Raw genomic sequence first — 15,563 nt, 5'->3', positions numbered from 1 at the left:
CGAACCGAACTGAAAATCAAGGATTCGCACATCCATACAAATTACCTCTAGTTTCCAGCATTCAAGTTTTTAGTAATCTTTGTTTCAAAATCAATCTGCATCTTCACGTAAGCTCTGAAAGGCATCTTTACCACATTAACAAAGAGGAGAAGGTTGATGTTGATTCAGAAAATACTAAAATATTTCTTATCAGCCCACTACATGTTTATTTATTTTTTTTTTATTGATCCTTCCTACTTAATAGAGTAGCCCACCCTTGTAATCGAGTATTTTGGAATGCCCTGTTATCAGAGCCAAGATTTTTTGGTGTTGAAAAAATGCAACTTTCCCCATTAATAATATTTGATTTTGTTTCTATACTCATTTAAGATTAAACACACATAATAATAAGTACATATCAAGCACAGTAACATTGATCAATTGCTACAACAATTTGTGGTAAGATTCTTAAAATGTGTACATAAAACAATACTATATATATATATATATATATATATATATATATATATATATATATATATATATATACATATATATATATATATATACACATATATATATATATATTAATAAGAGTAAGTTACACAAAAAAAAATGCAAAACATTAATTATTCTTTTGTAATGTTTCTTAGTTCACGACAAACATTTTCAGATTTAAATTTTAGTTTTTATCCTTGTGTTATTAATACATTGCTATAAATATGAATAAAAAGGGTAGTGTTGAAGACCCAAAATCACACGTTCCTCTGTAGGCCTTTAGCCATGTGTGTAGGTATCGGCTATAGACTGCATAAAAATGACTGCCAAACCTAATGATTTTTGAAAATGATACCTTAACTGAAAAACTGAGGTGATCGAGGTGAATTTTACTGCAATTTTTTTTTTGGTTCTGCTCTTTGCATTTTGGTGTTTTGCGATGCATCGAATTAATTTTTGAGTTTGGTGGTGTTGTGACATCAGTTTCGCTGTTTATTTCGGATTTATTGCTGCCCACCTCGTAAGCTTGCTTCTACTGGTTATGCTACTAATTCAGAATAAAAACGAAAAAGCGAAGGCGGCCACTCACAGAAGCTCTTGGCGATGGCTACGCTCTCCAGGATCGCGATGAGCGGAACCACAGCCAAGGACGCGCCCATCTGCCGCGCCATCTGCACGAACGAGTACTCCGTGCCGTTGACGCGCGTGCTGAACGGCGGTGGCCGGAAGGGCGGCAGGCCCTCCTCGATCTCTCCTGAAACAGCCTCGAGGGGAAGAACACCGGCTGCCGTCCCCAAGGCTGTGACGACACGCTGATGGAAACAGGAAGCGTTCATAACACTACTACTCCAATCGAAAATGCGCGGGGACACGATTACATTGTCGCTTCGCAAACAATACCGCCAAACTGACATTTCTAACGAACTTATTATTTTTTTTTGGTTTCAACGAATCTAGCGGACGTTTCGCACACACTGATACAATTTTTAACGGCAAAAATCGTACAGATGGCAACACCATCGCACGAAAATTGAACCCGCCTGAATACAGAAAGCAGACTTACTAACTGCAGTAGGCTCCAGCTGAGGTGACAAGGAGTGTAGTTGGTTATTTACAGTAAAAAAAAAAAGTATTCAAAATATTGTTTCTTAAAAAAAATTGCATTACATAAAATACTTACACACTATAATATGTACTTTTTTGATCCCTCTCCTGTAAAGTTACCGAAATGTTAATTAATCGGTATTGTTAGCTAAGCGATGATATGGTAAATTGCAATATAACTGAAATAACACAGAAAAATACATATGTCAATACAGCATCAGTACCTAAATGCCAGTTAATACACACCATATATAGCACCAAAATTCAAATTATATCAGGAAAATAAATAGCATTTAACCAAAAAATTAATTCAATTCATAAAAAAAAGCAAATCTTCTAATGTTTTAAAATTCAAGGAATGTCATTCATTACTTCCAGACAAAAAAAAGTGTACAAAAAAGTGCATGGATCAGAAAAACAATTGATTAATTTCGTCTTAAATTTTATTAATTTATTATATACTGTCCAACACAATAAAAAAAAAAAAACTTAAGATTTTCGGCGACAGATGAGTGCATGTACATACACATGTGCCCACGTGATGTAGGAATTGGTGCCCTTTTTAACTTAACAAATGGCTGGAGGCACGATTATATCGCGAACAGCAATGAAACACAAACACAGACACGGAAATAAAATAAAAACGTGAAATAAAACATAAAATTTGTTGGTTATAGTGTGAAATTCAATCAGTAAATGTTTAGTTTGTCAGCTAGGGAAGTTTGTAAAGGAAGGCGAGAGGGCGCCCGCTCACCTGTGAGCCTGAAGGGCGCGACCCCGTGTAAGTGTAGCAGGTACGCCACCAGTGCTCCAGCCAGCACCACCACGGCGTTCCGCGCGACGCACAGCAACCACAGCGCGCTGCTCGCAGCACGGCGCCACACGCCACGCTCGGGCCCGGTTCGGACTGCGCTGGACGCTCCCAGCACCTGCCGCGCGGGGGGAAACACGCGCACGCTGTCAGAGCCCGTCTGCGACGGTCCGAACCTGTGCGTGGTCCGTGTCCTTGTCCGAACGCGAGAGACGTCACATTGTCTCACCGAAAACTGCCCTGTCCACAATTGCGATGTCCGATGTCCGAATGTATTGATTTATAAAGTTGTCACCAGAACGCAGTAAATGTGCCAAACCAAATGTTTTTGTTTATTGTTTTGATGCTTTGTAGTTTAAGATTGAGTTATAACTGACAAAACACCTTCAATTTCCTTCAATAACAAAAAACAAACTCCTCGTTTTCAAACGGGAACCGGAAATTCAAATATCGTGAGTGTTCTGTTCTTTTTCTGCGTCCGAAGTACACAGGTTGGGACAAAAAGTTCAAATTGGCGAATGTCTTCGGACCAGGTAGGTTCGGACCTTCGCCCACTTGACGCATGACGTCAGAGGGTCACGTGGACCAATCAGCGACGAGTGTCCTTCGGACACAGTTTAGGACATTGCTTTACAGTCTCCACAGAGGACGGGAACAAACACATCACTTACGAAGGCAATGAACATCTACAGTAAATGTATGGATGAAGTCCACGCGCGACTGAAGTGAAACTATTTTGCTTATTGGGTATATGTAGATAGTGTAATGAAATTGTACTGAATTTTGTTAATAAACAATTTAATTAGTGTATTTATTTTTTGATAACACCAGCTATATTCTTCTGATTCTAAATTACAGCATTACTCTATGCTTGTTCATAACATCTCTGAGGAAACTTTTATGTTTTGTTCTATAGAGTAAATACTCTTTGTAATCAAATTTTGTTTATTTTAAAACAAGCGCAGGGGAACAAAAAAAATTAAGGTTTTATTAAGAACATTAGCTTTGGAAAAAAATGTTGGATGAACAAGACTGAAAAGGACTGTCAATTTGTATGTGTTAATATATTTATTAATTTGAGTCCTACCCTGAAGTTTTAAAGACTATCTACAAAGAAATAATAATAGAGACAAATTATTAGTATTTCTTTTTTTATTTAACAAGAGATAATAACTGAGAATAGTATGAATGCAGGTATGATATCAAATTTAAAAAAAAACTTTCTTTTTGTGCCCTGTACTCGCATCTGTTCACAGGCACTTTATGCTGATGCTCTCTCCTCTGCTCTTTTGGCGGTTTATTTCCATGTTGCCTTTGAAGATATGTCTTATCTGCTTCTGCTTTTTTTTATTATTTTTAGGCATGATATTAAATCATGATCTCCAGCTGAATAAAATGAAAGAACAAAATAACAGTCCAATCGAAAATAAATTACACTTATAAAGCTAACCTTTAAGTCTATACATCTTTTTTGCATTTTAAATCACACTAATCACATAATAAATAAATGATGCTTATAAATTTAATTGCACAAATCAATAATTCCATTTCACAGAAATAAATTGTAGATACTTTAAGTAAAATAAAAGAAAAACACCCTTCAGCAAAGAAGTTTCACTTAAAAATATAAAAATAAATAAATATATCCAGAAAATTCTTTCCAACAAAATTTCAAAAAATTAGCTCACCATGCATAATGAAAATATATCTGTTACATGATACAATTAACATTACAAATACGTACGTTAGTATATAAAAAATTAAATGTTTCGAAAGTATTCACATGTCGAATCAACATTTAAACATCTTCACTCAGCTAATGAAAAAGCCATTCAAACTGCTGAATTTTGGGTAATTTCCAGCTTATGATTTTTACAATTTTATTTATAGCTTGCTGTCTCATGGATTCATACAAATGATTAATGATAATGTGGCTAAAAAAAATAGAAATTCATTTTAATTTTTTTGCAGCTCGACAATGCGTTCGAACATACTTCTGTAGTCTCCCATTTCAGAAACACGTCTTCATAAAAATGTTGAAATTAGCAAAACAACCAAAGACGACGGGCGAGGCTGACAGGGCCTGATTAACCCTTAGGCTAATTAGGCTGCAGCCTAGAGCGCGAGGATCGGGAAGGGGGGCGCTGAAAACGTGTCATCGCATGCACTATTAATCTAGCATCATTGCATCTACCCTGCATATTTCAACTAGACCGAGACAAAACCCTAGAACTAAATGCGCTGTGAACTGAAAAAGCCTTGGGACTCCCTGATTTTAACAATAACTTTTTGAAATTTTAAAAAGCGCGTGTAAAGCAAACACCGACTTGTCACCTGGCGGGGGCAGGTCCTGGTAATTAGCCCAGGGCGGTCAGAACTCTTGGTCGGTCGCTGGAGGCAGAGCGAGACTTGCCTTCCCGAGCAGGAGCACGGCGACGGTCGTCAGCCCCAGCGCGGAGTCCCAGAGCCGGGCGCGCCCCGCGCGGGAGAGCAGGTTGGCGCACGCCTGGACGAAGTTGTTGGCCTGGCCGCCGAACCCCAGCAGGTCCTTCACCTGCGACGAGGCTATCGTGATGGCCGCCGCGGAGGTGAAGGCCACCGTCACCGGCATGGAGATGAAGTCCACCAGGAAGCCTGCGCCGGGACCAGGGGCACGTGCGAGGGGAGACACTTACCCCACTCCCACTCCCTCTGAACGCCTAATATCCCAACAACATGTGTTACTTTTATCATTATATACGTATTTTCATGCATACTATCATGTGATTCTTATCAAATAAATATGTTAAAATCCTAATTCAAATTTGAATACTTAATTTTCCTATTGTGACCAAAGTTATATACAAATATATATCTTTACCCCACTTTTTATTGGTTTGAAACAAACCAGAATCATCATAGACTATTTTTAAATTATTGCAAAGACTTTACATTTTTGACTTAACTCTCGCTACTCGATTAGTAAATATTTCCTGAAAGTCTATAGTTACACAGTGCCAAACTGACTATTTTTAAACGCCCTTAAAATTTTTAGTTGAAATAATTCAATAAAGTAAAATATTAGTATTAAAACTATAACAAATAAACATAGCAAGAATAAAAAAAATGGAAGTAGCAAACATTTTTTTTTCGATACTTCTAGTACCTGTGGTATTGGCAGAGAACTTAATATTGGCCGCTAGCCAATACCATTATCGTGAGACAGGATTATACAGTAAATAAAAAAAAAGAAGAAAAAAAACAAACCATTAAGCATGTCAAAAAAACAGCATAACACCGTAATGTAAGTTAATACACCACAGAGCACTGAAATGCATGTTATATCCTGGAATTAAGTAGCATTTAACCATATGTTAATTCAAATCAACAAAAAAAGTTTTCTTTTAATGTTTGAAATTCAAGGAATGTCGTTATTTCCAGACAAATATTTTTACCATAATGCATGGATAAAAAATTGTTTAATTTATTTTATTGGAAATCTCTTATTCAATCACTTTTAAAACAAATGCCGGCCAATTAATTTTTTTTTACTCTTTTAAATGTATCTGTTTTACAGCACTTTGTTAGAAATTATTTTATCGCAAAAGAGCAGTAATGTATTTATTTGTTACAGTTGTGACATGCACACCAACACCTCACAAAGAGGGTACTAGGGTGTGCACCAGTGTTCTGGGAAAGTTGAGCACCACGCAGCACCGTGACGGCCGTGGCGCGCGGACGCACCCATGCGCAGCAGCCCGAGGGCGAAGACGACGCAGCCGCTGAGGAACGCCAGCAGCACGGCGAAGTCCGCACCGTGGGCCGACACGAAGGACTGCGTGAGGAGGGCCAGGATGGCGGTGGGGCCGATGGTGATGTCCTTGCAGCTGCCCAGCGCCACGTACACGAACGGCCCCGTCATGGCCGCGTACAGGCCGTACTGCGGCACACGGAGCGGACACCGCACCTTCACGACCTTATTTTTGCTCTATAGAGCGATTCCTTCCGCTGTTTCATTGTGCAAGCATTCCATTTTGTGATTCATAGCAAATTTTTTTCTGCCTGATACGTATATATTGCTACACATTTCAGTGTCCACACAGAGAAAAGATGGGGGGGGGAAGGGGGAGACACATTGCGGTATGCCTCCCCCTTCCCCAAGAACCCTGAATAATTTTCAAATTATCTCCTAATTCCTAATCATTGTTTTCAAAACTTACTTACGTATTATTTAACTTCAGTTCTATAGATAACGACATGATGTTTTTGAACAACAAATTCCTCCCATTTCAGGTCAAAATTTTATATTTACAGTAATTACAGATAAACTTGTAGACCTTTTCAAATGTTTAACTTTCACGAAATGAAAATATACACAGCACATTACTTTTTGCATGATTAGCTGCCAAAGTTACATTTTTAACGTTTTTGGTTTGTACAAATAAGGAGAAATTAATTTAATGCAGAACTGAAACTTTTAAGTTTTAACTGCAATGCCACTAGCTACTTCATGATATGGTTTGCATTTCTATCACAAACACTCATTTCATGTTTCTTGGCTGTCAAAATCGTAACAAATTTGAGAATTTTGAAATGCCAGGTAAAAAATAATTAATATTTTCTGAAAGAAATTCAAACCATTTCTTGGAGTGGCCTTGCAGTTAAACCTAAAAAGTTTCAGTCCTGCAATAAATTAAATTCTCCTTATTTGTACAACCCAAAAAACTTTAAAAATGTAACTTTGGCAGCTAATTATGCAAAAAGTATGCGCTGTATATAATTATTCATTTCTTGAAAGTTAAACAATTTGAAAACGTCTACAAGTTTGTCTGTAATTACTGTAAATATAAAATCTTGACCTGAAATGGGAGGCACCCCTTTAACAACAGTGTCTGCTGAAAAAGATATCCTACACACGGGCAAACAAACAGATGTACTCCGACCTTTCGGCCGGCGTTGCTCACGTATCCCCTTCCAAATGTGCGCCCTTGAAGGGTAGTGTGGGAGTATCTTCCAGTTCATTTCTTTAAAACATTCCAGAGTTTTTTTAAAAAAAAAATACACAACTGTAAGGGATCGCTCCCTATTTGTTGATCGGGTGGGTCATGACCAGCGGCTGGGGCCACCAGCCCAGCATAGTCGCCACCTCAGCCCCTCTACTGCATTCAGCTGACCTGACAGTTGGCTGTGTCCTGAGCCCTGAGACTTCATCAGCACTGCTGGCGCCTACATCACGCTGGGACCCGGTAAACAGGACAATAAGCGGACGGCTGAAGCTGGCGTGCACCCACCTGGGGCTCCAGGCCCGCCACCACGGCGTACGCGATGCCCTGCGGCACGGCGGTGAGGCCGACCGCCACGCCCGCCACGGCGTCGTGAAGCAGGTCCTCGCGCCGGTAGCGCGGCAGCCACGCCGCCACGGGCAGCTTGCGCTCCAGCAGGGACCGCGAGCACATCGCGCCGTCAGCCGCACGGGCCGCGCGCTCCTTCCAGGATGCCGGCTTGCCTGTGAGCACGCGCACCTCCCGGTCTCCCTCCAGTCCTCAACACCTCGGTTACATCCGGGCAGGGAGCCGTACAAACATCTATACTTTTAGGCAGGTATCTATCGTATTGAATCATCCTTTTAAAGATATTTCTCAGTAAAATTGGTAACAACTTATTCAAAATCATGCGAAAAGTATACGCTGTATGTAATTTTTCATTTCGTGAAAGTTAAACAATTGAAAAAGTCTACAAGTTTATCTGTAATTACTGTAAATATAAAATCTTGACCTGTAATGGAAGACACCCTCTTATAAACACCTTTTTTAAAAATATTTTTCAGTAAAATTGGTAACAATTTATTCAAAATCAGGCTGCGTGTTTAGTTCTAAAAGTTCTATTGCACTTTTTTTTATATTTATATTAAAAACAGTTGAGTGAGTGGGTGTGAGAAACAAAAACAAGTATTATACTAGTACTTCTTTTTTTTTCAGTTGCAACGTCCTGCTAGCTCAACCCGAGATTTAAGAATACCCCCTTTCAGGATCCCATAATTCGTGCAATGTCAAAATGTAATATAATTTCGGGTTGTGTTTTTTAATGTTTTTTTTGTTGGTTTGCAACAGAAATTTGTGATAAAAAAAATTTGATTGATTCATCGCCTGTCTTGTAATTCATGTATTATTTAACCTGAAACATGAAAACACAATGTTAAGTGTTAAGGAATAGTATTGATACATCAAAGTAGCGATAGTTTATGTGATATATATTTACGAGTGCAATAGTTTTCCTCCGATACCACTACTGAGTGCAGTATTGATACTTTTCATTCGGCACAGTGTCCCTACATCTAGGGATGAGATGAGACTGGACCATACTAGCCGAGGGATGCAGGAGTACCCTGAGAAGACACACCTGCTCATGCGTGTCTGTCACATTCCCCACTTGCAAACATTTCTGGTGTAGGAATCACCGGGAATCCAACCCTGTGCCAGATGGCAGATGCAAAACTGCCAGGGACAATATTACGAGTAAAAACTTCAGTGTGTCAGAAATGCAGTTGGTTCAAGCTAAAATGAATATTTTCAGAAACCTGTCTGTTTTCAGTAACCTGAAGATACGCTTCGAAGAGCAAGGCAAAAATGTTGCATTGGTTATTTGAAATGTTTATTATTGGCACACAATTTAATATATTACCTTTATTAAATTTGGATACACAATTATTAATCTCAATTACTTCCTTAACCCTTTTTCACCCCATAGGGTTAGAATTTCTGAAAATATAAAACTTGTTATTGGTATTTTCTGTATGTTTTTATTGGTACCCAAAATCACTTACTATGCTTAGTTAAATTCAGATATATAACTATAATTATATTTTGCAATATATATCAATTGTGGTTGATTGTGGTTGATATGTTTATTATTGATACCTAATATCATTTATTATGCTTAGTTAAATCTGAAGATATAATTTTTTAAGCTTAAAATATTACTTACCTACTTCTTTTTCACCTCTCAGGGTTAGAAATATACAAAATATAAAAATTGTGGTGTTTGTATTCATATGTTTATTATTTGTACCCAAAATAATTTAGTATGCTTGGTTAAATTTGGTGATAATATTATTCAACTTTAAAACATACAACTTTTTCACCCCTTCGCAAAAAATAAAATTTTTAATTGTATATTTTCATATGTTATTTTTTGGTACCAAATATATTTTCTTAGATGAATAATTTTAGAGATATAATTGATGATCTTAAAACCATATTTACCCCTTTTTTCACCCTCTTAGGGGTGGAATTCTGTAATTACATATAGCCTTGTTTTTAAGTTAGCCAAAGACCTTTCTAATAAAAAGAAGTTCAGCAAAATCTGTCCAGTAGTTTTTGATTGATGCTCAAACAAACAGTCAAACAGTCAAAAATTTAAAAAAATATATTTTTTGAATTCTCAATAATTTAAATAGCTATTTCCAATAATTTTATCCAATGTACACACTTTTTGCCTCAAACAGTTTTATTATTAGTAGGCCTATAGATAAGTGAAAACCCATTGGGGTTAAAGTCTTAAATAAACATTTTAATTTTTAAAGTTCTAGATGCACTGCAAGTGTATTTACATATTTTGCAATTGTGAATTATTAGCTCTGACTTGTACCTATTTGTTGAATTGACAGAATGTTTTTCTAAAATAAATTTTATGCAAACCATGTAAAATTATACATCTCACATTTCAGCAATGGGGTTGAAAAAAACATAAAAACACTAGGGTATATCCCTAGGATAGTTATAAAGAAACAATCAGAAATGTTTCAAAAATGAGAAATGCATTGGTGATGCAGAATTTAACAAAAAAAATTGTGTAACAATGCATTTCCTCTCTTTGTTTTTACGAGAGAAATAAGAGGAATAAATAAAAGTAATTAGAAGAAAGAGGGGAAGAAACACTAAACTGTTTGCGTTACCCCAGTTACCACAACATAAGAAGCTGGAGAAATCAATTTCTCCTTAATAACTGTTAGTGTATGGGTCCAACTGATATTTGACAGTTTTTAAATATCGGCGAACATATAGGATGTCATTAAGTTTACATTTACCTCTTAAAATGTTCCAGGAGTTTATAGAAGTTTGCCAAATATTTCCAGAAGAAAGAGGTACTTCAAAATCTACCTATGCCTGTAGGCTATGCAGAAAGGGAATTTTTTACTCTGCTATACTTTATCGATACAAAGATGTTAAAAGAAGATGCACACATCAACAGACCACAACAAAACCACTTGCTTGATGCATGTGACTTATCAATTTACGTTGGGCGATAGATATCACAAACAGTGTACATCAATAGTTTGCTTCAATTTATCAAAATAAATTTCAATATCACTAGTGACTTATATCGATGAATATTGTCAAATTGACATCCAAATCAAAAGTGTATCCAGAATTCCATCTTGGAGGGGGATATAACCACTTTTCCTGCTGTTTGCTTTCAAATTCTTTCCATTCTTGGTGGGATTGATGTATATTTTTCAGGATTGCATACGCCACTGGACAAATTTTTGTGTTTGACATATGTCAGTACCACTGGATCCTCCTATATATACTCTTTGTTACAAATAAGCATATACTCAATAGCAATTAATATACTACTACAAGTTACAGACGCGTGAAAATGTTTTCTCGCTATAATAATTTACAAATTGACGTCGACCCAGAGGCCACCCTAGCTCCTACAGGCCGTTATGGCGCGTCACCGCCTTCTTCTGTGCGCGGGCGTGTGCGGGAGCCAGTGGTGCCACCTTCATTAAATCAGTGTCCCTCCGACGTAGTTTTTTTTATGTATATTTTCTTTTCTTTCAGCAGGACATAATTTTTATTGTAAAAACTATAATATCATCCATCATGTATAATTTAAATTAGAAGGGTAAATAACATGTATTTTAATATGCACGGGGTGAACAAGTCGCGGGTTCCCGTCCACGAGGACGTGAGATGCTGCACGAGACGCGCGCGGGGAGGGGGTCGGCGCGAGCAGAGGGCAGTCGCGTCTGGAGAACCGCGGAGGAGTGACGTGTCGGCCGCGAGCTCTCGCCAAGACGAGTGAAACGGGTGAGCATAGAGGCCTCCGGGCTTAACGTCAGTGACGCGGGGAATAGATCAGCAACAGTCTTCGAGTCGTGTCAGGCAGTTCGAAACTATGGAGATTAGTATGTAAACTATTGCCAAGGGGTCGCCTTATTGTAAATAGTTTAGTTTTCTTTTTATTAGTGTTTCATAATTTTTTTCCTTTCCTCTCGTATGTATGTATATATATATATATATCTTTATTCGCTTGTATAGTCATGCATTGCCTAGGATAAAATAGTACCATTGTGTCATGGACGAGACCTCGCCATTTTAATGGGACATTTCAGAAACTGTGTCCGCAGGTAGTGCTTGCCTGAATTCGCTATAGGACAGGAAATCAAAGCCCTGCCGGTTTGGGACAAACGCCATCGGTTAGCGCCGCGACGCCGGCGCCTACTACTTCCCATAGGCGGCCGTGTAAGGGGAAATTCTCGTGTAGTCAGGCCTCACCTAAGAACGGTCGTAGGCGGGAACTGCGATAGCCCCGTGCCAGTGCAAATAGTGGCCAATAAAAAGAGTGAGTGCCACGAAACCCTATGTAGTTTCATTATTAGCAGGCTAGATCCTCTTAACTGCCACGCGGCCCGAAACCCACCCCCAACTGAGCTAGCCCAAGAACCTACACAACCAATAAGGGGATCAGCCCGCTCGACGACAAGTGGCCCCCAACTAGGTGGCAACGCATTCTCAAACTTTCAAATTTTCAAAACTTTCAATTTTTTTTAAAAACTTTCAAACTTTCGAAATTTTGTCTCAAAGGGCGTAATTTGGCAAAGTGCGGGTTGCCAAGAACACGGACAAAGTGGGCGGAAAGGACATCACGGACATTATATGGACTGGAGTAGCGTGCGACGTAGCGCGAGTTGCGTCACGCGAACGGCGCGGGAGCTGCCTGGCGCGGCGGAGCGGCGGAAGCAGGCGGAAGGAGCGGCGCGGGAAAGAGATAAGGAGACGCATCCACGCCGGGATCAGGTTCACGCGGGAGAGAGATAAGGCGGCGCGACCCACGCCGGGCTCGAATTCGCGCGGTATCGCGCTGCGGCTTATCGCGCGCCGAGAGGCGAGTTCGCCGACCGAGCCGAGAAGGATCGGATAACCAAGTGAAGCCGGGTGACGACCGGAAAAATGGAGGGACCGGATGAGACAAAGGCGAGGGTGATGGACACGTGTGTGGGGTGTGGACTTCCGTTCAGGGGGAGACACGGACAGGACCTTTCGTGCGAATGCCCATGGGGACTAGCGGACGTGAAGAGTAGCGGGGAGAGTAATGACAGACAATCGGGGAGTCATTTACCGGGTCACCGCGACGAGGGCGTTAGAGAGCCCATAGGTCATGGTCATCCGAGTATAGTGATGCGAGTGGTCGAGGTGGCTAGCCCATTACCGGAGTTTGCGGGAGAACCGCACGAAGATCCGAGTGCGTTTGTAGCCGCGTGTGTGGACAGGCTTAGGGGAGTGCCACGAAGGGACTGGGTGACGAGAGTGTGTGGCCAGTTACGGGGCCGGGCGGCGAAATGGTGGACGGACACGGGGGACTATCTCTCCGAGTGGGGAGAATTCGAGCGAGCACTAGAGAGGCGGTTCAACGGACCACTGGCACGAGCCGAGTGTCAGCGACAACTTTACAGTGTACCACAGGCCGCAGGGGAGAGCGCCGAATCATTTATCTATAGGAAGGTGCGGTTGCACCGGCGAGTGGGGCCGGAGAGAACAGTGAGCGAGGTCATGCCCGTAATATGCGAACAGTTGTTGCCGTCGCTACGCCCTTTTCTGCGACGGGCCGTGGACCTAGAGGTATCCGAGTTCGTGGAGCTGGCCCGGGAGACTGAAATGGACTTGGCAGCAAGTAGGAGGGAACTCTGGGCAAGAGAGTCACGACGGGAGCCTAGGATGACACCAGTGATGTCACAAGAGACTGTGACACCCGAGGACGCAATGACATTGGTCCGATACAGGGGCGGGGCCACACCACAAGGGCAGAGGACGACAGGGGGACCCACACGGGAGACCAGAACACGGTCAGAGGAGCGGAGTACGAATCAGCGGACGAGTGACAACCGTCCACCCAGGTGTCAGTATTGCCGCAGCCCGGAGTATCACTGGCACGCGGAGTGTCCAACCAAGGCGGAGTTGTGGAGGAAGATGGAAAGGGAAGGACGCCATCCGGGAAACGGACAATAGGGGGCAGGGACAGAGTCGGCCACTGCCTCCTAGATACGAACCCGGACAACATGACAGAAAAGACCTCACCGAGCCCGAGAACGAGTCAGCCCAACGACGCCCGCCATGACACCAGCCACAGGGACGAGAGGAACACAGGGACGTCGCCCGCCAAAAGTGACAGCCCCACTGGGCAGCTCGGAAGAGACACGAGGGACCACGGGAACCGCAGCATGGACGCCACAGCAGACGGGGGAGCCAGTAGCAGTCCAACAGCAGGGGACAGGTCACCACCAGAGGAGCAGGGGGCTCCTCCAGCACAGCTGGGACAGCTGGGCACGGACCAGGCGGCGCTGCTCCGGGTGCCAGTGCTCCTGAACGGCCGTCCCGTCCACGCGTTGGTGGACACGGCGGCGACCCACTCTTTTGTCTCCGCCCACCTGGTGCCGGACGAGGACTTGGAGCCACACGAGGACGAGGTGCAACTGGCAACGGAGGGGACAAGCGCGTCCACGTCTGGACGCGCACAGGTAACCATCGGTGTTCGTGACTTATTCAGTCGGACTAGCGCCCTGGTGATGCGTGGACTGCGGGAGGAGTTGATCCTGGGCCTGCCTTGGCTGGTCCAGGAGGACGCCGCCATTGACATCAAGGACAGTAAGTTGCACGTGGGCCGTCAGGGGCGCCGAACGCTGTACGGCGTGGGCCGGGCGGGCCCTGTTCCTCCCTCACCACAGATCCAGCTGGCAGACCTCACTCATGACGTGCCACCAAATTACACAGGGTTGTTCGAGGGCGTGTTGTCGCAGCAACCGTTAGTGTTCGCGGCCACAGACATGCTGCGGCGGACAACGGTGACGGAACATGCCATCCCTACAAAGCCACACAGTCCCATATACGTAAAGCCGCGGGAGTTTGGACTCAAAGACCGTCAGGTAGTGCAGGAACAGATAACCGAAATGCTCCAGAACGGAGTAATAGAAGCTAGTGAATCTCCGTACAATAGCCAAATCGTCATGGCTAAGAAGAAGGACGGGACCTTGAGGTTCTGTGTGAACTTCAAACCCGTGAACTCTGTCACCATACCCGCCCCACCACCACTGATAAACATTGCAGACGCGTTGGCAGGCTTGGGGGACGCCCGTATATTTACGTCACTTGATCTAAGGTCCGGGTATTGGCAAGTCCCCGTCAGGCAGGAAGACCGTCCTAAGACCGCGTTTACGGCCCCGGACGGACGCAGGTTTCAGTTCCGAGCCATGCCGTTCGGGCTGATGGACGCCCCCTCGACATTCCAGGCCATGATGGTCCGCGTCCTGGATGGGTTCGTGGGCGACTTCGTCACGGCCTATCTGGACGACGTGATCGTCTGGTCACGGACGTGGGAGGACCATGCGCATCACCTGGCATTGGTCCTCGAACGGCTGGCCAGACACGGGCTGACCTGCGCCCCGCACAAGTGCCATATCGGGGCAACGGAGATCAGATTCCTGGGGCATGTCGTCAGTGAGAAGGGGTGCCGCCCTCTCCCGGAGCACCTGGACCTGATCGCGTCCAAGGCGGCTCCACAGACGAGAAAACAGCTGCAAAGACTCGTGGGGCTCCTGAACTGGCTGCGGTCCTTCATACCGGACTTCGCAGCGGTGACGGCCCCCATGACGGACTTGCTATCCCCCAAAACAAAATACAGGTGGACCGCGGAGGCCGACCGCGCCCTGGCTACTGTCAAGCGCTTGTTCAAGGACAGTCACACCCTCGCACGGCTGGTGCCGGGCGAACCCCTGTACCTACAAACGGACGCGAGTCAAGTAGGTATGGGGGCCGTGTTGTACCAGGTCGGACCCAATGGCGAGCGACGCGTGATGGAGTATTCCAGTGCCAAATTCGGGCCGGCCGCCCGGAACTACGATGTGAATGAA

At 43.1% G+C, this 15,563-nt stretch overlaps 1 protein-coding gene across 5 annotated transcripts in view; it reads right to left on the bottom strand.

The window, feature by feature from the left end:
* LOC134536251 (sodium-independent sulfate anion transporter-like) overlaps positions 1–15,563 on the bottom strand; it is a 38,552-nt gene that overhangs the window by 13,757 nt on the left and 9,232 nt on the right. For 4 of the 5 annotated variants that reach the window (XM_063375948.1, XM_063375949.1, XM_063375951.1 and 1 more), the window contains exons 3-7: positions 7,663–7,877; positions 6,116–6,311; positions 4,806–5,026; positions 2,336–2,510; positions 1,067–1,289 (exon numbers count right to left, since the gene is read on the bottom strand). In XM_063375948.1, the coding sequence (XP_063232018.1) occupies positions 1,067–1,289; positions 2,336–2,510; positions 4,806–5,026; positions 6,116–6,311; positions 7,663–7,877 (1,030 nt within the window). The remainder of the gene's footprint in view (positions 1–1,066; positions 1,290–2,335; positions 2,511–4,805; positions 5,027–6,115; positions 6,312–7,662; positions 7,878–15,563) is intronic. The other variant, XM_063375947.1, reaches the window with a different exon arrangement.

This window comes from Bacillus rossius, chromosome 10, assembly GCF_032445375.1.
Source record: "Bacillus rossius redtenbacheri isolate Brsri chromosome 10, Brsri_v3, whole genome shotgun sequence".
In the NCBI taxonomy this organism is placed as follows: Eukaryota; Metazoa; Arthropoda; class Insecta; order Phasmatodea; family Bacillidae; genus Bacillus; species Bacillus rossius.
Note: the sequence above shows the minus strand (reverse complement) of the source record. Positions and strands in the feature narration are given on the sequence as shown.